This window comes from Cryptomeria japonica, chromosome 1, assembly GCF_030272615.1.
Source record: "Cryptomeria japonica chromosome 1, Sugi_1.0, whole genome shotgun sequence".
NCBI lineage: Eukaryota > Viridiplantae > Streptophyta > Pinopsida > Cupressales > Cupressaceae > Cryptomeria > Cryptomeria japonica.
This window is the reverse complement of record NC_081405.1, coordinates 487,414,373-487,439,194: the sequence shown is the minus strand read 5'-3', so window position 1 is coordinate 487,439,194 and position 24,822 is coordinate 487,414,373. Positions and strand designations below refer to the sequence as shown.

General features: G+C 36.7%; 2 protein-coding genes across 2 annotated transcripts; one reads left to right on the top strand and one right to left on the bottom strand.

Moving 5' to 3' along the window:
• Positions 1–17,466: 17,466 nt before the first annotated feature.
• On the bottom strand, positions 17,467–18,435 carry LOC131857802 (uncharacterized). Its single transcript, XM_059210527.1, has one exon. The coding sequence runs from the start codon at positions 18,433–18,435 to the stop codon at positions 17,467–17,469; it is 969 nt and encodes a 322-aa protein (XP_059066510.1).
• Positions 18,436–20,507: 2,072 nt separating this feature from the next.
• On the top strand, positions 20,508–22,505 carry LOC131032450 (F-box/FBD/LRR-repeat protein At1g13570-like). The gene is made up of 2 exons (XM_057963459.2): positions 20,508–21,914; positions 22,126–22,505. The coding sequence occupies exons 1-2, from the start codon at positions 20,877–20,879 to the stop codon at positions 22,414–22,416; spliced, it is 1,329 nt and encodes a 442-aa protein (XP_057819442.2). The 5' UTR covers positions 20,508–20,876; the 3' UTR covers positions 22,417–22,505.
• Positions 22,506–24,822: the final 2,317 nt, after the last annotated feature.

Genomic DNA, 24,822 nt, shown 5'->3' with positions numbered 1-24,822 from the left:
GGTAGGACAAGAGAATTCATCAAATAACTCAACAACCACATTAGTATAATCATAGATTGGTTTATGCAAACATAAAGTGAAAAGATACTCCTCAGTGATGGCATTAATAATGCAAGAGGGATCCATAAGCACACCATGACAAGGCAAATCCTGAATCTTTGCAACTATGTATAAAGGCCCATTAGGTTCTCTAATGGTCTCACTAAGGTCAAATGTGATACATAAGTCCTTAGGTTTTCTTTGTTTCTATACCATATTCACCAAATTTTGAACCGTAGTAGTCACGTCAGAAGGAGAGAAAGAGGTATGAGAAGGTAAAGGATCAATAAAAAATATTAAGTTTTTGATTAGGATGAGTTACTAATTTGTTACCATTATCATTCACACCTACCACAGATATAGTATTATCATCAATCAAATCTCGAATCTTACTTTTCAGTGCAAAACATTTCTCAGTATCATGACCTAGTTGATGATGAAATTGACAAAAAAAAATATTATCATAGTAAGGTGAGGCTGCCTTAGAAGGGTCAACTAGTTTTATTGGAGATAGTTTGATAACATTTCTTTGTAACAAGTGAGACATAATGCTATGTAAAGATTCATTCAAAGGAGTAAATTGTCTTTTTCTTTTGAAAATTTTAAAAATAGGAGGCACACCCGTTGTAGAATTTGCATTGTTGTTGTTGATGTTGTCATTGAATTTGATGAATCCTTTTCTTGGTTTGAACTTTGCAAATGGTTGTTGAGCAGTGTGACCCTTATCACCCGGAGCCATAGGAGTGGAGTGCTCTAGTTGACTCATAGTCAATTGATAATTGTGAAGTGTTGCGCACAACTGTGGAAAGGAAGTAAAATCAGAAAGGAGAAGTTTATCTCTAATATCCTTTTGCAAATTAGAAATGAAAATTCTTTGAATATCATTATCAGGCACTTGAAAAGAAATTTGAGAACACAAATGCTTATATCTACCAATGAAATCAGTCATTTTTTCTTTAACACCTTATTTACAATGCATTAAATCAGTCAAAGTGATTTTAGGACCTATGTTGATTTAAAATTGTTGAATAAAAGCATTTTCTAATTGTTGAAAAAAAGTAATAGAATAGGAAGGCAAAGAGCAATACCATTGTAAAGCCTTATCTTTTACTGTTCTAGTAAACAATTTTGCAAGCAAACTTTGATCATAAACAAAGTCAATACACAAGGTTTGAAATGTCTTGACATGCATTAAAGGATCACCTTTTCCATTATAGAGTTCCAATTGAGGGACTTCAAAATGTTTAGGAGGGACAACTCTAACAATATCAAGAGAAAGTGCGCTCGCAACATCAAATGTGGGCACACTAAACTTAGACTGACTCATAGAAGCAATTTGTTGTTGTAATGATGACACATTTCAAGAAAGGTTATTAAGGGTTGCTTTGGTTGAAGAATTTATGCTAGACATGCTTGATTGAGAAGGTGGTGTGATGTTGTTGAAAGAAGGCATTGATTGAGAATGAGGTGGAAGAACACTATGGTAAGTAGGCATAGGAGATGATTGAGTAGGAAAAGGGACACTAAAAGGAGGAATAGAATGATTAGATGAACTACCCCCTTGCGTCACATTTATTGGTTGAGAAACAAGAGGAATAATTATTGAAGGCATGGGTAAGGATGAAAGATTGATTGAGGAAGAGGGATTGCCCCCATGACTAATGGTTGTAGGTATGCCATTTTGAGTTGATGTATCCATAATGTTTGAAGTAAAAGTAGGAACACTAGTGTGAGATTTTGCCAAGATCAAGAGCTCAATGAAATGTACAAAATAGAGACAAAATATAGGACAAGAATAAATTGTATTCTCATCAATAGATAAAAAAAGATGTTACATACAATGTAGATGAGCCTGCTTATATAGGCAAGGCAATATGGATATGTGAGCACACAAACATGACATGTGGCTCAATAAGAAACAAGGGTAGGTAGGAAATAGGTGTGGTAGGTAGGAGAAACAATAAAATATTCCACATGAGGTGGAGCACCCACCGAAGGTGGAATTATCACTCCATAATAAGTGGATATGATAGAGTAGTAACAAGATCAACACCATAAAAGGTGGAGATTCTCCTACACACACTATCCCAATGTGGCACAAACACTCAAGTGTCTCATACCCAAACTACTATGAAATGCATTATCCTAAGTAAACTTAAGTAAGGTGTAATAATATCCATGATGAATAATTATTTACACCAACACCCCCCCTTAAGTGCAACTTAGGGGAATGAACTTAAGTCTACAATGCAACTAAGCAATGCAAGATGGGTCCCAGCTACAAGGCCCTATTAGATACCCATGTACAAATTCAAATGAATGCAAACTAATGCAATGAAATCTCTCATAAAGTGGAGAAAGAGAGAAAAACCCAATGGGAAAAAACCCTCCCCCAAAAGAGAGATGAAAGCTATACAAGAGAACTCTCATAGAAGTATGTGAGGAACAAAACCCCATGTGAGGAAAAAGTCCCCCCCATATGAGAGAAGAAGAGAAGCTAGGAAGACCACCCTCAATGTAGAATTTGCACCAATGATAGAAGCTCGATGATGTATGAAGAAACTGCTCCACGAACGTCGAACACCATTCCTCCCCTTAGGAAGAAACAAAACCAAAGCTGTATCCATGAAGTCTCCCCAATCATGAAGAGAAGATGTATGAAAAAAACTCATGATGAATGAAGTCTCTGAAAACTACTCAAGTGTCCCCATGTTGATGCTAAAAGAAACCCCCTCCAAAGGTGGTAAACTGCTCCACACTACTGAAAAAGGTACTCCAAGATCTAGTGGAGAAGAATGTAGAACAATATCCAAAGACTCACATGTCTCCTCTAAGCATAAAGAGACCTCCTCCAATTGTTGTACATAAGTATCCACAATCATATCAACCTTGAAAGAATGATCATGTAGAGAATGAACAACAATCGAAGAAGGATCATCTTCATCAAAGAGAAGATGAATATCATCAATGATGTCTCCCAAATCTGCAATGTAGGATTCCACAAACAAACCTGCAATGTCTGTCAAGTAACCATCCCAAGAATCTGAAGCTGAAAGACAATGAATATACTACTGCACTGAATCACATGAAGGCAAAATTGTCACACTATCAGCATCATCAGGTGCAATAGGTGATGTGATATCAATAGGAGGAGATGAAACACAAGGCTCAAGAATGGGGTCACATGTGAGAATCCCCAAGTTCAAGTACCAAAAGTTCTCCTCAAAATCTGAACCATCATAAGAAGTGTGATCATCATGTGAAGAATCATCATATGTGAAATCATTATCATCAACAAAATCTGAAAAGGAGTATAACTGAGATGCATAATCAACTACCCCAGTCGCAATGATAGCTCTAGTCTCCAAGTTTCTAATGAAAACTAACTCAAGTGTGAACTCCACAATTCTCTTAGTTGCGTCATGTGTGATTTGATAGATGGAAAGGAGATTGTTTGTCAAGTGGGGTACACACAACACATCATTGAAGGAGTTATCCCCAATGGCAATAGATCCTTTCCCAATCACATCCATGCATGTATGATTGCCCATCAAAATCTATGGCATGGTGCAAGGTTCAAATGTAGAGAACATAGACTGCGAAGATGCCATTTGATGAGAAGCCCCTGAATCTAGAAGCCATCTCCCTAAATCATGACTTGTAGTCTCACAAAGAGATTTTCCTTTTCTTGTCCCAAAAGAGTGAGTCTTCCCACTTGTAGAAGCCATGAATGCTTGCCCTTTTCCTTTTGATTGTGAGGAAACGGAAGTTGATGAATCATCCTTCTTGTAGGCATTAGGCAAATCAATGTTATGCTTTTTGAGGATATGTGTGAGCTCATCAATCTTCTTAGAATGGCAACAATGCTCCTCATGACCAAAATTTTTACAATAAGCACAAGTAGGTCTCTCCCTCTTTGGTGAATTGTCCCTCTTAGAAGAGGATGAATCTCCTTGTTGTGGAGAAGGTGATGCTTTGTCCTTAGGCTTTGATTGCCATTTCTTCTTGTTTGAGTTGTCCTTTCCTTGATTTCCTTTGTTCCCTCGATTTGCCACTAATGCTTGAGACTTAGAAGTCTTAAGAATGCCCATGCTTATCAACTTAGTTTGTTCCATCATAAACATTTCAGCGAAAGCATCAAATGTAGGCATTGTGTAGCTTGAACCCATTGTCATCCTACAAGTTTGGAAACTAGAAACAAATGCTACATATTCTTGTGGAAGCTTACTCATCAAATTGAAGATCTATTGAGTATCCTTCTTATCAATGCCACAATTCTTGAGTTGTGCCCTCAAATCTTTTGTCTTAGTGACATATTCTTGTATAGTATCAAATTTCTTGGGATCTAACATGGTGAGATCACTATCAATCTGATATCCCATAATCTCATCAACTTGATCATACAAGTCTTGAAACCTTTGCCAAACATCCTTGATTAGAGTACATTTCTCAATATGAAAAATGAGATCCTTTGATACATACTTTCTTAAGGTACCAATTGCCATGGTATTTTTAGTGAGCCAATCCAAGTGACCAATAGGATCAGTGGGAGCAACAATAGTTCCATCAATATAATGAGTTAGTCCTTTTTCCATAAGTTTACTCCATGCATCAATTTTCCAAGTAGCATAATTATGAGGAGTTAAGAGAGGAAACTTAGAAGAACCCATAGCAGAAAAAAGGAAGGAACACAAGAGTACAAAAGCACAAGAGACACCCCCCCAAATTCAATTAATCAAAGTACACCCCCCCCCCCCCCCCCCCCCGACGCAAATGATGATTTTAGCACTTTATATGTAGTGCATGTACAATAGGCCACTTGCAAACAATAGCAAGGTGGACTTCTCATTTTGTTTTACAACTGCCCCAATAGGCTAAAAACTACAAAGAAAAAGACCAGCAAGATAGATCTATGCAATACAAGTGCCAAATTGGACAAAAAAGACCATATATTGAAAGTACAATTTCTACCCAAAATTGTTGCAAACTGATAACATATTATGAGAGTATACAAAAAATTATTCACTTTCAAAAAAATGGCACCTGAAAAGGAGTTCGTATGAGCCCAAATAGAGTCCCGAAAGTTGCAGAAATGAGGATTGGACAGGTACAGTCACCAAAAACTGAGATTTATGAAAAATTTGTCCATCAAAATCATAAAATAATGTCGCCACAAGAAAGTACACAAAATTCTAGCACATTTCAAAAAACATTGCGCCAAAAAAGGAGCAAAAATGAGCAAGATATGGCCATTTGAAGTTGAACTGCAAAAACAAAAAGCTCAATGAGAGGAGCCTGCAATTTTTTTTTTAAATGATGACGTCAACAAACTATAAGGTTAAATTTGACGTTTGTCTAGCCTTCGCAAAAACTTCCCCTCCCTGCCTGCGTGGCATCCGTATTGTATGGACGGATGACATGGCAAAAATGATAGGCTTGCTAGGATGACATGTCGTCTGAGGTGGCGTGTTGACGTGTGTTGTTGCCTGGATGTGCCACATGGCAGATGAGGTGGCAGTTGACTGGCATTTTGCATATGGAGCGTATGATGTGTCGACCGCATGGTAGAGGGGCCCGATAGGTGGCTTGGCCGACAGGCTGCAGCGACAGTCAACGGTCGGGGGGGCGACAGGGAGCCCGGTGCTGGCAAAGTGGTCAGTGGTTGGGAGGGCCGAGTTGGAGCTCGTGCCGACGGCGGAGGTCAGCGGTGCTAGTGCTGGGAGGAGTCGTGGGGGCCGGTCGGTAGCGGATGGTGGGGGCTGGGAGTGGCAACAGCTCAGTGAATGCAGCGACATCGATAGTGGCTCGTAGCAGGAGGACCACGATGGTGCGAACCCCCAAAAAACATTTTTTTTTTTTTAAATTTTGCAGAAAAAAAAATTTGTGTTTTAAAAAAAATAATTGAAATCCGTACCATACCTCCCAAATTGGGCAATTTTTTCCTCCAAGCTCGAAATTTGACTTTCACCAAAATAGGCCAAATTTATACTCAAAATTCATGGAAATGGCCACCCGGATGCAATGGCAAGGTTGGATTTGGTCTAGGATGCCTCCAAAAGATGTTGCTCCTCAGATCTGCCTCTTAACGTCATAATAATGCCTCTCAAAGAGGAATCAATGACACTCTAATGGCTTTGATACCATGTGAGATGTTGCCAAAATCAAGAGCTCAATGAAATGTACAAAATAGAGATAAAATATAAGACAAGAATAAATTGCATTCTCATCAATAGATAAACAAAGATGTTACATACAATGTAGATGAGCTTGCTTATATAGGCAAGGCAATATAGATATGTGAGCATCCAAACATGACATGCGGCTCAATAAGAAACAAGGGTAGGTAGGAAATAGGTGTGGTAGGTAGGAGAAACAATAAAATATTTCACATGAGGTGATCACCGACCAAAGGTGGAATTATCACTCCATAATAAGTGGATATGATAGAGTAGTAACAAGATCAACACCATAAAGGTGAAAATTCTCCTACACACAATATCCCAATGTGGCACAAACACCCAAGTGTCTCATACCCAAACTACTATGAAATGCATTATCCTAAGTAAACTTAAGTAAGGTGTAATAATATCCATGATGAATAATTATTTACACCAACAACTAGCCATCAGAGTGGTCAAAGGAATAAAATGATTGATTTGTGTAGAAGGTTGTAAATAACCTAATTTCTCAACACAACTCTTTATAGGCATGACATTAGAATCAACAATATGAGCAATGCCACGCAATATATCAATTCCATTCTTATCACTTTGAATCATGCACTTTAGGCCTTCAATTAATGGAAGAGTTACACTATTAGGGTATTCTTGGGAAATCAATTGTTGAAAGTTATCGAATTGATTATCCAATTTTGAAAGTTGATCTATGGAGACTCTAGTAAAAGCTTCTTCTTCATCGATGGAATCATCAATTGGGTAAATAGAGATGTTATTAGGATGAGAAGAATTAGCATTATCCTCATTGAAAAAGTCACCCAAATTAGGCTCCATCTCCTCGGTAATTAAACCTTGGGAAGCCTTAATTCTAATGCTTTGTCTAATGGGGATAGTGTAGGTAGGACTAATAGTGGTAAAAGTCATGCACTAGAGGAAAATTTTGAATTTTGAATTTTGGGAACAAAGTTTGCAAAATTGAATAATGCAAAACTCAAGAGAATTAGGATTATACAATTTGAACTTTGGAGGAAAGGAAAAATAGCACAACTTCCAAAATAATTTAAGAAATTAAGATTTAAAAATTAAGGCCAACGGAATACCACTCAATTTTAAAATTAAATTTGTCAAAATTTGTATTTTTAAAATTATGACAGATTATAATTGACCACTTAATTTTAATTTTTTCCTTAAAAGTTGTGATGTTGAAATTGGGAAGTATTTTTTATTTTAGAGAGATCAAAATTCGAGAAAATCGTCCAATTTTCTGGATTTAAGTAATTAAATACAGTCATAAAAGTCTCCCAAAATTTTGGGAAAAAAGTCAAGGACCATGTTGAAAGTGCACATGGTCCTCCCAAATTTTTTGGAAATTTTCAAGGATAAAAGTTACGATGATTTTAAAGCTAACCCCAAAAAATTGGTTGATTTTACGAAGTTTAGATAGGCAAAATTAAGGTTTGAGTGTGAAAATAGGACCCTATTAGGGTTTTGAAAAAGATAAGAAATTGAATTGCAAATTTGAAAAAGGTCAAACATAATGGATAAGGTCACCTTAAATAATGTTTAGAAAACTAAAATTGAATGAAATTGATTGAAATTTGCACAAAATCCAATTGAATTTGAAAATTAGGGTTTTAGGACCTAACCACTGAATTTTTTTAATTTTTAATTTTGGAACAGGGTGGGAAATTGAAAATTTGAATTTTAAACAAGAAGACAAATCCGAAAATAGTCCTAAATCTGAAAATTCAATTTTATTTTATTTTGCACAAGTTCGCTTTGATTTTTGAAAATTAGGGTTTTGGCAACTAACCACTTAATTTTGTAAATTTGATTTGCAATTTGAACAAGACAATGATGAAATTGAATTTGACAAGCAATGCAATTTTTCAAATCTAAAATAATAGACAACATTTTTTACAAGACACAAGTTCAATTCCAATTTTTGAAATCTAGGGCTTTGGTTGAATGAACCACTAAGTTTTATAATTTTGCAAAAAAAATAAAATTGTAAATGAAAGATATGCAATTATTTGAAATGCCAAGCATGTAAGACGTCGGGTTCACCAAAATGGAATGGTGGTGAAAGAGGGTTATGGAGAAATCAAGAGGAAAGTTTTTCTCTCCTCAACAGGAGTGAAAGTTTCACAAAAGATTCCCTTCAACCTCTCACGCCCATTACATTTAAAGGAGGGGGAAAATTCACTAGATCCAATCTCAATAGGAATAAATTGAATACTAAATGAATTGAAAATGGATTTGGAAAGTAAACGTAACCCTCCTTTAGAATGTGATAGGTTGAATTATGCGATTTAAGACCAAGTGTAAATATGACAAAGAGAGAGTTATAACTTGAGATAGAAATGTGGGATGAAGCTGTGTACCTGGAATTAGCAGTAAAATGTCGAGATGAAGCTCCCCTGCAAATTTGGGCGAAAGTTGTCTGGACCATGTTGAAAGTGCACACGGTCCTCCGAAAAATCTGCTCGACGAAAAGGGTTTTTCCACCTCTGAAAATGAAGTCCAAATCTGCAAATACAGCTACGCACCTACAACCTACACACAAAAAGGAGATAAAATGTTGTTAGGATTGGAGGTTTGCCTTCAAGTCAAACCCCAGTTTTGGAATTAACCAAATGATGAAAATTACTTGCAAGTAATGAAAGTAAATGACTGAAATGAAATTCACCTCTAGAGAGGGTAAAATTGAAATGTAGATAGAGTTGTTTGAAGGATATGTAGAATTGAATGTCAAAAGAGATCTCCACTTCAATGGTTGAATCATTGACTTAAATGCAACACTTAGCCTTGAAAGGAGACTTGAGAATGCTCAATGCTTGAAAGGGATGCTTGAATGCTTGATTTCTCTTAGGATCGCAATTTCCACTTAGTGAACTCATATGCTTCTTGATTTCTTGTTATGCAAATGGGAGAGAGAATGCATCATATATTCATCAATCATGGTTAATTTATGGATTTTTCATCATAGGCTGACATAGGGAAAATTTTCTCACTTCAAGATTGCAAAGCCCAATGAATGATAAGTGCAAAGGGGGCCCAAAATTGGGCAAGGACAAGGGCGTCATGCCCCTGTCTTGAAAGGATAGGGGCACCACGCCCCTATCCTGCCCTAATTCAGGACAAGAACTAGCAACAAGGAGTGCGGGATGCGAGGAAATGCAGTCTTCGGGCAGTGTGAGCTTGTCTTGAGTCTCCAATCAAGCTTAGGGATTCGATTCACTAATGTGAAGACCCAAATGTGGTTTAAAATTGCAAGGTCGCAATTTTATGACTCTACAAGGATGATCATCATTACTCTTGTTATATTTTGCAAACATTTCCTTGGGTTGTCAACCTATCAGTCCATGCCCATTTATTGCTCTCAGTTGACATTTGGCTTGATGGAATATGTTTTGATGCCATCCTAGTTGTAGTGTTGCCCGAATTTTAGGGATTTTCAAGTCCATTCGCCCAAGCAATCAGTTTTCAAATTCAAAAGTGGTTGATATTGATTTTGAGGAACTTGTTTTAGTTGGTACCTGATTTAGAGGGGAAAAATCAGCCAATACACTCATGTTACTTCAAGTCAAATCAGTCATGAAGTCAAAGAGAGCCAAATTTTCAAATTTCAAAATTTTGGAGCAATTTTTCATTTAAAGGCAACTTCATTCCTTACCTTTGAAGTTTAGTTCTTGCTTTTTATTTGTATGATAGCAAAGAAACTAGTCTTGTAACTCAAACCTCTTGAGTTTTATCCTTCAACTCATGTATTGTAATCGGATTCTTCTACAAACTCAATGAGAAAGATTGTTGTTCCTACTCATTCTCTTTCCATGTTTCATTGTGTTGTATGATTTTATAAAATTTATTGTGATAATTATAGTCCTTTAATTTCACTTCATCTATTCAATGTTTGTTGGCAAGTAATCTTAAGTGTTGATTAGGTTATATGTTGTATAAAATCTGCATTTCAACAAGCAATATTTTATTAATTTTCATCTCTATGCAAATTGGAATAAGTAACCTTCATATGAAATGTTGATGGTCCACTTAGGCATGCATAGGTTGTGAACATAGTTGCTTTTATCAGTTGAAATATTTGTAATCAGTTATTGTAAAATTAGAAAACAAATATTGGTGCATTAGTGCAAGTTAGTCAAGTAGGTTTATGTTTCAAAGCATCTTTTCTTCCCTTTTCCTTGTCAAAAGTCAGTAGTTTTGGAGAGTTTCAAATGGAACCAACCCTCTCTAGAGGTATACTTTTGATATAAGGTACCCACAACTTGAAATTAGTCCCATATGTCTCAAGTTAGTTGAGTCTAGGCTTAGCTATGGTGTAAACCTTAGTTATAACACACGATTCATGCTCTGTGATTTTTTCTTCACTATGAAAGGCATGGTCTCAGGTGAAAAAACTCATTACCAATGACAAGCCTATTGGCAGTTCTCCTTATTGCATACTAGACAGGTCTCTTTCATGGGATTTATCCTCTAATGACAAACCCTTGGCTTTGACTTAGGGATGCTTTGTAAATTTTCGCTCTTTTTTGGGCATTGTTTCCTTTGAGGACATTATTATTGAGGGTAGATTTGGTTCATGGGAGCAGTTGGTAGACATGTTCCATATCCCTCTTTCACACAAAAAGATATTTATTATGACTTCAAAGGCCATGGGCCATAATATCCTAGAAATACTGATGTATGGTCCTCAATATTTGGATCATGACAAATAGAAAGATGGATAAAAAGTATATGATCTTTCAATTAAAAAGATTTACAATATGATTGCTCAAAATTTTAAGGTGTTGCATTGGATTAAACATATGTGGAATAATGAATAGTTGGACTCCAAGTGGATCTGTATTCTTAATTTTCTTTAGCATAATCCTATTGAACCAAAAAAGATTTGTTTTCATTGGCTACTATTGCTAAAAAAGCTTGCAATTGCCGATGTTCTAGTTAATATTGGTTTATCCTCCAAAATTTGTGACATTTGCAAAAAACCTAAGACTTTTGAGCATATTTTCTTTGAATGTCAACATGCTTTACCTATTTGGTCTTTATTTTTTGGTTTTCTAAAGGGAGGGTTTGCTTGAATGAAAATCCTAGCTGGATATGTTGATTGTTTTGATGTTGGTTTAAATAGATTTTGTTTTTCTTTACTTGTGAAGTGCTTTGATTTTTTTGGAAAAGGAGGAATGAACAAAATTTTTAGTCCAAAGGAAACTCATATACTCTATGAAAACTATGGATGGGAGGTCTAGTGTGAGTGCTATGGTTTTGGGATCAAGGAATGCAGGCGAGGAAGAAGATGAGAGCGAGGAAGATGGAGGGAATTTGACTCCCATTTTGGCCTGCTTTCAACACCCTTTCTTTTGGGTCTTTCTCTGCTTGGTTTTTGCAGTGTTTCATTGTGGATGGGTGTTTGTTGTGGGGGTGGTCTTGTTTGTTTGGTGGAAGTGTGGAGGCACGCACAACTTTTGTGGGATTTGGGATCTGTCGGGATGGCTACGCTATTTGTTGTCCTTGGTCTTTTTGGCGTGTAGATTGTTATCTTCAGCATCCAGACCCATTATTGGAAGTGGATCTACCCTCAATACCTATTTGCCTTCCCTGACCCTTGTGGGGTATTATTTTATCCTGTATCTATTGTTCTTCCCTAGTAGATTTGGTGTTGTGGTCGGAGCTCCCTATGGTGTTGGGCTGGAGCTTTTCTGTAGGTGGCTTGGGGTTTGCTACAGGAGATTTATGAGAGGAGAGATCCTCTCTATTCTCTCTCTTGTTGGTGTAGGGGGTTTGGCTTGGAGTTGGGGGAGGATCTGGGATCTGATTGGTATCTGTGATAGAAGGCGTTTCTATCTTCTTCCGAAGACTTGGTGGGTTCTTGTGGGCTTGGGGTTATTTGGTTTTGGAAGATATTTTTTCTTGGATTGTGTTCTCTACTTGTTCTTTTTTAGGGCTCTACCTTCTAACCCCATTCTTTCTCCACCTACTCCTTGGATCTATGGTGTTGGCTATTTTCTAGTCGCCTATGCCCTATTTGTCTATCTTCAGGTCAAGCCGACAGTTCTGTTTCTAGGGAGACTCTCTATTAAGGGGGTTTTCTTGTTCATGGTTTCAAGATATATTGGTGGTCCTCTTGAAGGGTGGAGGTGCCTTTTTGTTCTTATTATTCTCAAAAGGATCCCTTTCTATCCAGGTTGCATCTCTCAGTTCCTCCCAGCCTACCCTATTGAGGTGGGTCATTCTTCTATAGAGGGGAAGAGTTGCTATCTGGTTGTTGTTAGATGGAACTCGTTGGGAGTTGGTTGGTTGTTTGAAGCTCTCTCCATGCTTTTGTGATTTTGACCCTTTTCTCCTATAGAGGCGGAGAGATGGGAGGTGCTCACCTACTTGGAGTTGATTCGGTTCAGGTTTCTCATTCAATTTACACTTCCGGGGTTTTCAGGCTATGGGAGCCTATCAAAACCCATTTTTAAGGACCTTAGTATTTTGATGGTTGAGTATGTGTTATGTATTGTTCTTCATCCTATGATCCCTATTAAGGTGGTGATTGTGGAGAGCTTTCGATTTTGAACCATGTTTTGTTCCTCCCGGTTGAGGGATCCAGTAAAAACCCTCCTTCGTTAGTTATTTTTTTGACTAACTGGGTATTTGCTGCCAGTTTTAAAGGGCACACCTTGGTTTCTTCTGGTTCTTGTTTTTGGTTAAGGTATGTTGGGTTTGGGAGCATAATATCAGGTTGTCAGAGTTTGGTTAAAACATTCTTGTATGGTTGTGGGTGCTTGTCAAAACCCTCAGTGTATTTCAGGTTGTGGGAGCCTATTTAAAACCCTCTTTTGTGGTTGTGGGAGCCAGTCAAAACCCTCAGAGTCTTGTCTCTTTGCTTCGGTCCAACCTGATATGTAATGTTTTCTATTGTCCTTTGGCTGGCATTTCACTGGAGGTTGGTTGTATAGAATCTTTGTATATCTATTGATCAGTTGTTTCTTGCTGGGTTTTGGATGTCAGTTCATCCAGGGGGTTTCAAGTCCCCTTAAAACCTATTGTTCAGGGTTTCGGGTTCCCTCAAAACCTATTTTTCCCTTAATCAAAAACTTTTCAGTCCAAAGGAAGACATCTTATTGAGTTTAAAAGTGAACTAACATATTATTTGATTATGTTTCAAGTTGTTGCAACCATGAATGTATCTAAGGAGTGATTTATGATTCTATTGCATGAAGGATTTATGCTACTTTATAAATCAGATATACAATCTGCTCAATTCTCCCCTCATGGTAAGAACAACCTAAACAATGAAGAAAAATAACTTCTCAATCAATATTTAAAAGAGAAAGGTATATCAAGGGAAGTCATTGAGGAAAATAACAAGAACACTACTAGGAAATGGAAGATTGGATGGGACCAGGTCATTGATCCCAATATTGAGCCACATTTGGGAGCCTTTGAGTGTGATGCAATAGAATGCAGTAACAATGTTATTGGGTCATGGGAGTAAATGCCTATTCTGCATACTTTATGGAATTAGTTTGCTTTTTAGAAAACTCTATATAGCTTGATCATCTTATTCTTTTTTTGCTAATATACTCGAACTTTTATTTTTATCTTGTATTTAGTTGATCATTGTAATGTAAATAAAAGGGTGATGGGGAAATCAAGAGGAAAGCTTTACCCTCCTCAAGAAAGGAGCGAAAGTTTCACAAAGGATTCTTTTCAACCTCTCACATACATTACACTTAAAAGAGGGGGGTGAATTCACTAGATCCTATCTCAATGGGAAGAGATTGAATGCTAAATGAATTGACAAAGTGCCCCTCTTTTAGAATGGACAAGTTGGATTAAGCAATTTAAGACTTAGTGTAAAGATGGCATAGAAATTATTATAACTTGAGATAGATATGTGGGATGAAGTTGTGCACCTGGAATTAAAAATAAGATGTCGAGACGAAGCTCCCCTGCAAATTTGAGCGAAAGTTGTTGGGACCAGGTTGAAAGTGTACATGGTCCTCTGAAAAATCCACACATTGAAAAGGGTTTTTCCGTCTCTGAAAATGAAGCTTAAACGTGCAAATACAACATCGCACTTGCAATCTACACACAAAAAAGAAATGAAATGTTGTTGGGATTCAGGGTTTTCCTTCAGGTCAAACCCCGGTTTTGAATTAACTAAATGATGAAAGATACTTGCAAGTAAATGAAAGGAAATGTACGAAGTAGAACTAACCTCAAGAGAGGATGCAATTGAAATGTAGATAGAGTTGTTTGAAAGGATATGTGAAGTTGAATGCTTTGAATGTTGAAAGAGATCACATCTTCAATGGTTGAATCCTTGACTTGAATGCAACACCTAGCCTTGAAAGGAGACTTGAGATGCTCAATGGATGCTTGAATGCTTGGATGCTTGAATGCTTGAACACTTGAATGCTTGATTTCGTCTATTGAACTTATTGAACTCTTGTGAATAAGAGGGGAAAATGCTCCTTATATGCTTGCCAATTAGGGGTTTTTGACTGATTTTATGTCTTAGGCCGACATAGGGAGACTTTATCCTGCTCATGATTAACAAGTCCAATGCAAGGTTTAGGAAAAGGGGGCCTAAAATAGGGCAAGGACAAGGGTGTCGTGCCCCTGTCCTGCCCTAATTCAGGACAGGAAGCAAGATCAGGCAGTGCAGGGTGCAAGGAAATGCATGTTTCAGGTGATATGAGCATGTCTTGGGTCTCCAATCAGGCTTAGGGATTCGTTCACCAATGTGAAGACCCAAATGCAGTTCAAAATTGCAAGGGTCACAATTTTATGATGCTACAATCATCTAGATACTGATTGAGTTGTTGCTCTATGTTTAATAATGTTTCTAGACTATCATTAATATAAAAAATAAAAGAAAAAATCAGTCTTTTATTATTATTTTATTTTGATAACAAAATATTTAAATATTAATTATTTTAATATTAGATATTCTATCTTGTTTTTTAAGTTTCTAAAAAGAAACAACTAGTCTTGATCTAATTTTTGTTTTTTATCTTTCAAGGATTAATTTTCGTTAAGTTAAAATTTTATTTTGATTGCTTATATCTTTGTATAGAATTACAAATAATAATTAAAAGATATTAGAATTAATCTAATTTATAATTTTTTTCTTATTATTATTATTATTATTATTATTATTATTATTATTATTATTATTATTATTATTATTATTATTATTATTATTATTATAGTAAGTGCTATCATTATTGGGGATAACTCCCTATATTGCAAAAATTCTTAGAAAAAATACATACTTTTCCTACATTAGACAAGACTAGCCTTGTCTACCTTACACACCCTGTACATATTCAACATACTAATAGCTATTAATATCACACTAATATACCCACAGTTACATTTGTCCACCAATAGCTTGGTATATCACTGTTTCATATTCATCAATGTTGATAGCATTACGGGTGGAGTTCTCAGAGAGCTACCAGTCATCTGATTCAGTCATTCTTCGAAAAGGCTCCATGTTTCCATTAAATACCGCACATCTAAACACTTCTCATGCATTCTCCCCAAATGTCTTCAGACGCTCACGTTCCTCCTTCCAAAATTCCCTTCTAGCCATCTTGCGTATGGTGTCACTGTCGGCAGAGTCACCACTATCCTCATCTTCAGACTCCACCTCTGTTTTTGAGGGTAGGTAGTTTTCGAACTGGAAATATATCTTCAATATGCTTACTTTGACAACCTCCTCTAGATTTAATATGACATTGGCAACGTTGTCCACAATGAATGGTTTTACAAATCCAACAAATAGTTCAATCGTGTGTTCCCCAGAGTCAATGACATCAACCAGAGGCAAGAGGACTGCCTCCAGAACAACTGCATCACACCAATGTCTCTCAAAGTTGAGAACGATGCCCACAAGCCCATGAATTGCATCATAAACATGATCTTCTGTGATGAACAGGTTCCTCAATTGCACACCCAGCGTGCATTCGCAATTGACACAACTTATCATTCCAAAATGAGCCATCATACCCAACTCTGTCTCTACAACACTACCAAAATGGCACTTGCGACCACTGAGTAAAACATCTCCTAGAGAGTCTATAGAAGACGCGGTTTGTAGATAGTAATCATTCCTGCTATGTTCATATCTAGTAGGATCTACCTCTAAACTGAAGCACATCCAATGTGGTGAAGAATTCCATGCAACATAATGAATTGCTCAGGGGTAGACCACAGACTTCCCACGTGATTCTACCACCAAAGTGGATGTTATTGTCTGATCAATTATATCTCCCATCCCAATAGTCAGAGGTGTACTCATCCAAGGCTTACATCGGTGCCACCACAATGCCCAAACATGCATGTAGATCCAAATGTTGCAGGCATGCTACCTGATACCCTGTCATGGAGATCTTTGGCAATCCATCACACATTGTCCTTTGATATCCTTCGTAGTAGATGCTTGGCTAAAATAAACAGGGTCATCATTCCTTCCAACCTCAAGATTCACAAGGTAATTGGCCACTTGATTGCCTTCTCTATAGACATGCCCAATCTCGAAGCACTCAATTGTTCTTAGATGATCATTTATCATTGGTATCCATTTATTAAGTTTCCAGTTATGCAAACTTGACCGACTGATTCCATTTATTATAATCTGTGAATCTCCTTCTATTATGATTCAAGAGAGTCCCTGCTTAATACAAAGATGAATTCCTGCCTCAAGTGTACGAACCTCAGCTTTGTTGTTTATGGCAACTCCAATGCCACCAAACAGATCATAAAGGATATTACCCTGCTCATCTCGGATTATGGCTCCAATACCAGATTCACCAGGATTCCCCTTATTGGCACCATCTAAATTTAATTTTGTCCAATCCTTTGGAGGGGCCTTCCATCTAATTGTGTTTCTATCTACATGCTTTGTCGATGGAACATATGATTGAGGTTCTTTAAGAGCCCACCATTTTTCCATTAATGCATCCCAATTATTGTATATTTTTGGACTACCTTTTAGTTTCTTTCCATTTAATACTTCCTCTATTGCAGTTTTTATTTTGTCCACAAGTATGAGATTTGGCAGTGATGATTCTTTGAAAATTCTTTTGTTCCTTTCCTTCCAGATGTGCCATAATATTATGGATTGTCCAATCATTTATAGATCACTCCACTTTGACTTCTGTCTATTTGGCTAAGAGAGAATGAAGTCAAAAAGTCTTTCATTTTTGGTCGTAGCCCAATTTATTCTTTCAAGGAACTAGTTCCAACAATATTCTACCACCGGACAGCTGAATAGTAGATGATTTGCTGATTCTTCATCTACACGGCACATAACACAACGATTGGGACCCAAGATGCCAATAGTTTTGAGTCTATCACCCATTAGATTTCTAGTATGTAGAGCAATCCACAAAAAAGCCCCAACTTTTGGAAGTATTTTGTGATTCCAACATAGTTTATGCTGCCAAGTATTGTTGGAGCCTCTTTGTCTTTGAACTTCATACCCAAGTTTGGAGTTGTACACCCCAGATTTTGCTGCACACCAAATTATGTTGTCTTTTTCGACGGATTCCGGTATTTTCCTATCTTTTATTGCTTTCCATAGCTTCTCACATAAGGAGGGATTTCCAACATTGATTTTCTTCCATATTCTCAGACCATTCTGATCACTTTGGTTTTCCATGTAGTTGCACACATGTTGCCCTATGCAATTTTCCACCATGTCTACCCACCTCTTATCTTCAAAGGATTCCGATAGAGCTGGAAACCCGTCCCATGAGTCTCTCCAAAACAAAGCAGTGTTACCATTACCAATTTGCCATAAGATATGGTCTGTGATAATGTGTTTGCAATCCCATAAGAAGTTCCACATAGCTGAGCCTCTTTCAGTATTTGCCACAGTGAGAATTCGATTAGTGTCTTCTGAATCTAGATACTTCTTTTGGAACAACCTGGACCATATTTTTTGGGGTTCCTTACACATTTTCCAGGACAACTTAGCATCAAGAGCAGAGTTTTGTAATTCCATTTTCCTAAGGCTAGCACCCCCATCTTCCTTCATAAGGCATAGAGTGTCCCAATTGATAAGCGGAATTTTCTTGTTGTCTTTAGCTCCTTCCCACACAAAATTCTTTAGTAAATTATTCAGACTTTTTCCAACAGCGAATGACATTTTGAAACATGACATGTTGTATATTGGAATGGCCGCTAGAACTGATTTGATCATGGTAATTCTACTTGCTTGAGTCAGCCATCTATTTTTCCAATTTTTTGATTTAGATTGACATGATTTAATAACATCTTCCCTAATTTGGGATTGTCTGCACCCTTTGTTAATCCGGACCCCTAAGTACTTAATCGGGATTTCTTATTAAAATTATATTTGTTGTATAATAATTATATTTGAATTTTTATTGTAATTTATATTGTAAAATAAATTTTAATTTTAAAATTAGATAGCAAGAAAGAGATTACTCATTTCATGCCAATAATTTACGGCTAGCATGTGTCCTTGGTGACTTATGCTTAAGGTAGCATGTATATATATATATATATATAAATATTTCTCCCCCTCTCTATCTATTTATATATATATTTCTCCCTCTTTATATCTATCTCCATATCTCTATCTCTATATCTCTCTCACTCACATAGATGTGCACTCCCTATTTCTCCCTCCCTATCCTCTATCTCTCGCTTATACACTCCTCTCCCTTCATCTCTTCTACTAGACTTCCTATATATTTATCTTTCTATCTCTCTATATCTCTCACTCTCATTGTTGCCATCTTTCTCTCTTTGTTTCTCTCTCTCCCTCTTTCTCTCTCCTTCTATTTCTTCCTCTCTCTCACCCCCTTTTTATTTTGCAAGTTACATCTATTCTATCTCTCCTTTCTATACTTATCTCTTCCTCTCTATATCCCCATATATCCCTCTCTCCCCTTTTCTATCCCTATCTCTCCCTATTTCTGCATCACTTCCTCTTTTTATATATCTCTATTGAACTCCTCTCTCTAACACATATACACACACTACATGTTTCTTTTTCCCTATCTCTATTTCTATCTATCCATCTTTCCCCTTCTTTATCTCTCTTACTCTCTTACTCTCTATTGATTTATCTCTACATCTCTCTCCCTTTCTCTTCCTATATATCTCATTCTCTTCCAATATATATCTCTATCTCTCCCTATATCCCCCCCTCTCACCCTCTCTCCATCTTTAGCTCTCTTTATTTTTCCATCTCTTATCTCTTTCTCCTTCTCTCTTTATATCTCTATATCACTTTGTCTCTCCATCTTCCCTTATATATCTCTTTATATCTTCCTCTCAATCTCCCTCTATATCCCCCTATCTTTCTATCTTTATTCTCCTTCTACCTCTCTCTATCTCTCTTTATTATTCCCTCTTCCTCTCTTTCTCCATCTTCAACTTTACCTCTATCTTCCTCTCTCCCCTCTATCTCTAGACATGTCCCCCTCTATCCATCCTTTATCTTCCTCTATATCCTTCTCCCTCTTTTTCGACCACTATATTTATTATCTCTTTTCCTCTCTATATCTATCTCTCCATATTTCTTCTTTCATTTATCCCTCTATCACTATCTACTTATCTCTCTATCTCTCTTTACCACTATATCTCTCCTTCACTCTATATATCACTTCCTATCTTAGTCTCTATCTTTATTTGTCTCTCTCCTTCTCTCTCACTTTATTTATTTTTATCTTCCATCTTTATCTATTCCTCTCCCCTCCCTCTCTTTATCTCTCCATATATCTCTCCTCTCCATTTCCCCCTCCTCTTTCCCCATCTCTATCTCCAACTCTATCTATATCTCTTACCCATCTCTCTCTTGCTCTTTCCCCTTCTTTCTCCCCCTCTTTCTAGCCCTATCTCTAGCTCTCTATCTCCCTCCCACCCTATTACAAACATAGCATGAGCATGTTGCCAATGAAACTTGATTATCTTCTTGATTTAAAGGTTTTATTTTAGTTATGATTGGATCCTTGTAAGTGGATGCATAATTGATTTGAATCTATCACTTCTACATTGAGATGTTTGTTGCACAATCGATATCATCGCCTACCAAGTGACCTCATTAATTACACAGATTTATGCAAAAAAAAAAGACAAATTTTCTCTAATTGACCTTCCACACCTCTTCAACATACCCATTGCACACCAAGATTCAATTGCTAAGCAAATACTTCATTTAGAAAACAACTCCTTATTTAAAAGATCCATTGCCTTTTGCATGCATGGGGACATGGGGTTAGAAAACAAAAACCCGACCACGAGGAAAATTTAAAATTTAAGAATTAAAAACCCACTCTCACCGACCCACCTGGACAAAGAAACCACCACCACGCCCAAGCAAAACACAGAATCCGTCAACACCGCAGTAAAAAAACCTCACACAACAGGCCGATCTGAGCCAAACCCCACCTCCCTAGGCCTCCTCACGCACCAGACCCCTCTTTCAGCAGTCAAAAATCCCCCAACAAACCCCCGATCCAGCGCTAGCAGCAAGAAAAAAGGCGCAGCTGGGGTTAAAACCCTAGTCCGCGCTGCCCTTCCAAAGCATCGCCCAGCAGGGCCATCGACAGCTCTTTTGTATTTTTACAGATAATTTCATCATTCTCTTGTTCTTCACCTCAAGTCGCAATCATGTCTACCCACGATGCATTCTTCACGCTTCCTGATTCTCTTGTTTCTTTCATACTATCAAAAATGCCAATAAAAGACGCTGTCAAATCTTCTATTCTTTCCAAGAGGTGGAGGTTTCTCTATACTCAAATGCCTCAACTCACTTTCACTCCACATGATATTTTCGGGCCTACTTGCTCTTCTCGCTATCCGCTCATCAGGCCAAGCGTTGAGCAAATTATTTCCAACATCTTGGTTCTGCACTCAGGCAATCTGGAGGCCTTTCACCTCCACGGCACCAGGTTTGATTTTATCAACCGGCGGGAATTCTCTCATGACAGTGTGTGCAAATGGGTAAGGTATGCATCTTGGTGCAATGTCAAACACCTCACTCTTTTTGATTGCAACACACACGATGCATTAAAAGAAATGCTACCCCCTGCCCTCTTTTCATGTACGCATCTGGTAACATTACGTCTGCGCAACTACTTTCTCACCAGCTTTCCGATTAATTTCGTTGGATTCCCTCACCTCATTACTTGTGAACTCAGTGATGTTCAATTGACAGATGGATTTTTAGTCTCATTGATTTCCCTCTGCCCCCTTCTGCAAAAACTTGAAGCAATAGGACACGCTGGGCTAGACAACGCCGTAATTTTTTCATCCACTATTGAACATTTGTATATAGAAAGCGTAAAATCTCTGTCTGTTAACTGCCCCAAACTCAAAATTCTGTCGGGGTACAGGATTCAGAATTTGAGTTTGAATGGTGTAAGGTTTTATGAGCTTTCTTTTGCCATCTCAAATGTAGAAATGCACTGTGGAGGTACTCTGAGGAAATTGACCATGTGTTTCTCACAAGGACAACGAAACAATCCAGGTGTTATTTCAGCGAGCAGATTTCTTCACATCATGGGCAACTTCCAGTGCTTGAAGACGCTTGTCATACACATGTCCAATCCCTTTGAAAGGGAACCAGATATGGATGTTTATCTATTTAACCTACTTCACAAGCTTCCAAATCTTCAGGAGCTCTCTATATCGGGCTTATTTGTTCAGGTATTTATAAAAACTTCAGAACCTCAGCCCAATTTATAAAAACTTCAGAACCTCAGCCCAATGGTTATAAGTTATAAGTTATAAGTTGGCAGTTTGAGGTCTTGCATTTTTAATATAAAATTTTTATCTTTTTTTGCAAGTCATTAGAATTTGCATCAGCCTGATAAAGTAACTCTTGGTTAGATTAATTATTCATAGCACTGCAATGCAGGAGTTGGCAAGAGACCCTATACCTGTTTGCCTCACCCCTCCACATCTTTATCTCAAGAAAGTACGCGTAGGAATTTGTGGGTTTGACCTTGACAATAAAGAAGTTGCAGTAATAAGTTGCTTGCTTCAGAGTATGCCCTCTCTTGAATTATTGGAAATTCAGCTGCCTGATGTATATGATGATGATGATGGTCAAATATTTATTGATGACGGTCAATGTTTGAAGCTCTTGAAAGATATTTTGTATATGAGGAGAGCATCCTTACTGGCAAGGATAGTTGTACTGGATTAGTAAAGTGTAAACTATGGCCTTTGAACTGAATGTGTCCTCTGTAATACTCTGTTTATGGTATTTGATTACATACTCTTTCTTGCACCGTAGTCTGGTGATTTGTTTTAAAGAATGTAGTATGTGGGAAAGCACTAGCTCCTCTTTGGAGTGTAGAAAATTATAGCTGCTACTAAATTATCATGAACTCTATTACTTAGAGCTCAGACAACTATTTTTCCAACTCTTTTACTTTCCTTGAATCACACTAACACTAGATACTTGATGGAACAAGCACTGAAAGACTCATCTGCACTGAAAGTCTCCCAGATTTTATAATTTTGTACAATTATAACAATATAAAAATTTATCAGCATTAAATTTTTAGGAAGTGGAGATCATCAAAGAAATCTGAAAGATACGTAAAACAAATTTGGTTCGCACTAGTGCTGCAAGGCCTTGGGCCTCCCCCATTATATTTGAAAATATTTCTCCAAAATAACCACTGCACCTAATTTTCCACTAAAGATATTTATTTATATTTACAATTTTTACTGTTCTCTGATTGCATGGGACAAGCTGAGGCAGATTAACAGGAGAAACACTCCTCCATGGTATCCATGTCTTAGTTGGAGTCAGGTGCACTACAGTAGGTAATAATATTGGTTTCTAATTTTTTTTAAATGACAATTAATCAAATCATTCACCTAAGAATTCTTTTGAAAAAAGGTCTCCTGTAGTGCTTGGTGGTATGTCCATCCATTTTCTCACAAATTTGTATAAAAATTAAGTTATAAATATTTAAATAACCATAAATTCTCTTATACATTCTTGTGATCCACCTTCAGAGGTCTTTCTTTTCATTTTTTATATATATACCATTTCATTTCCTTACTGTTTTCTTCTTATTTTCATGTTGATAGCATGAGAGATTCCTTCTATTTTCTTTTATATATTTTTTCTATTATGAAATAGAAATGCAAAATTGTAATTAAAAACTTTTCTAAATATTTCTTATAATTCCTTCCTTTGAATCAGTTTTTTTCACTACTTTGTGTCTGGGAAAGTTGTGTCTTGCTGTGTGTCCATAATACCTCACATCATGAAATTAGAGGATCTTTGCTGAAAAGTGTATATCAGTAGAAAATATAGTTTAAGATGAAGTAACATTATTAGAGGTATTTGAACTCTGAACTTGGTATACATCAATTTTAGGAGGAAAACATATTTTGCTCTATGGAAAAGATTTACTTTTGCTAGAAGCTTCATGTAGGAATGTAAAGAATGAGAATTTTAAAATAGAAAGAAGCCTGTACAAAGGCATGCTGAATATAGAAACACCTATCCTCTCACATGGAAGATCCTTTTAGCAGCTCCCATCATGCATAAGATTTGAGTCATGTAAATAAGTAAAACAGTGAGGTTTCTTTTTTCAAATGAAAGGCACATTGCAAGGTTATTTATTTTTAAACATCAAATAGTTTAGTTAAAATTTTTATCAATAAAAATTAAATAATAATATATTTTTTTGAGTATCTATTTGGTGTTAAATTGTTATTAAAGTAAATGATAGTTGAGAATGTTAAAAGTGTATATTATCAATGTTAATTTAGGAAATTTAATGTGAAAGATTAAAATAATTAATTTTAGGAACAAAACACAATAAGATCTGATACACTGTAAATTCAATTCATTTATTAAGAAAGTATGATATTTAATTGCAATCTTATTGACGGATATCGGATCTTATAACATTCTGGAATGAACATTTGAATGTCCTTATAGATGATTTTGGAATATTATTATTTAATTTTCTGCCTTGTAACCTACACTAGTGGTTGTGATGGCATTGAAGGGGAAGGTGGAGCATATTGGTGGCACTTACAGTTTGGCCTGATTCCATTTACACCACCACTTTCCAAATCTTAGGCACTAGAAAGAGTGGAGAGCCTTTGTATGTTAGGAGGGGTTCCACAAGGATTATGGAGAACAAAAATAGAGCATTTTTTTTGGGGGGTTTGTGCCCTTTTCTCGAGGGTTTAAGATGTTTGAAGAGTTTAAATTTTCTACTCATGGATGCATTGATTTGTCATATAGAGGTGTTGGATTTTTTTCATACCATGGTTTTGAGTAGTGTTGGTGTTAGGAATCTACTTATGATTTCTTTTCAAGTTTTTTTTTTAATAAATCACATACAATTGATAGAATTTTCAAGCAATATGACTAGTATATAGGTGATGTTGGAGAAGTGTGTTGTTTATGTACAAGTCTTGTTTCAAAAGATTGATGCATACTTGAGCCTCTCTTTGACAGTGGGGATTTTTTAAAGGGTTTCTCCACTTACATATAGTGTCATGTGTTGAATTATCACGATTTCTTAATTTTATGTGCTTTTTCAATTTCCATTCCACTAGTTAATACATGAACACA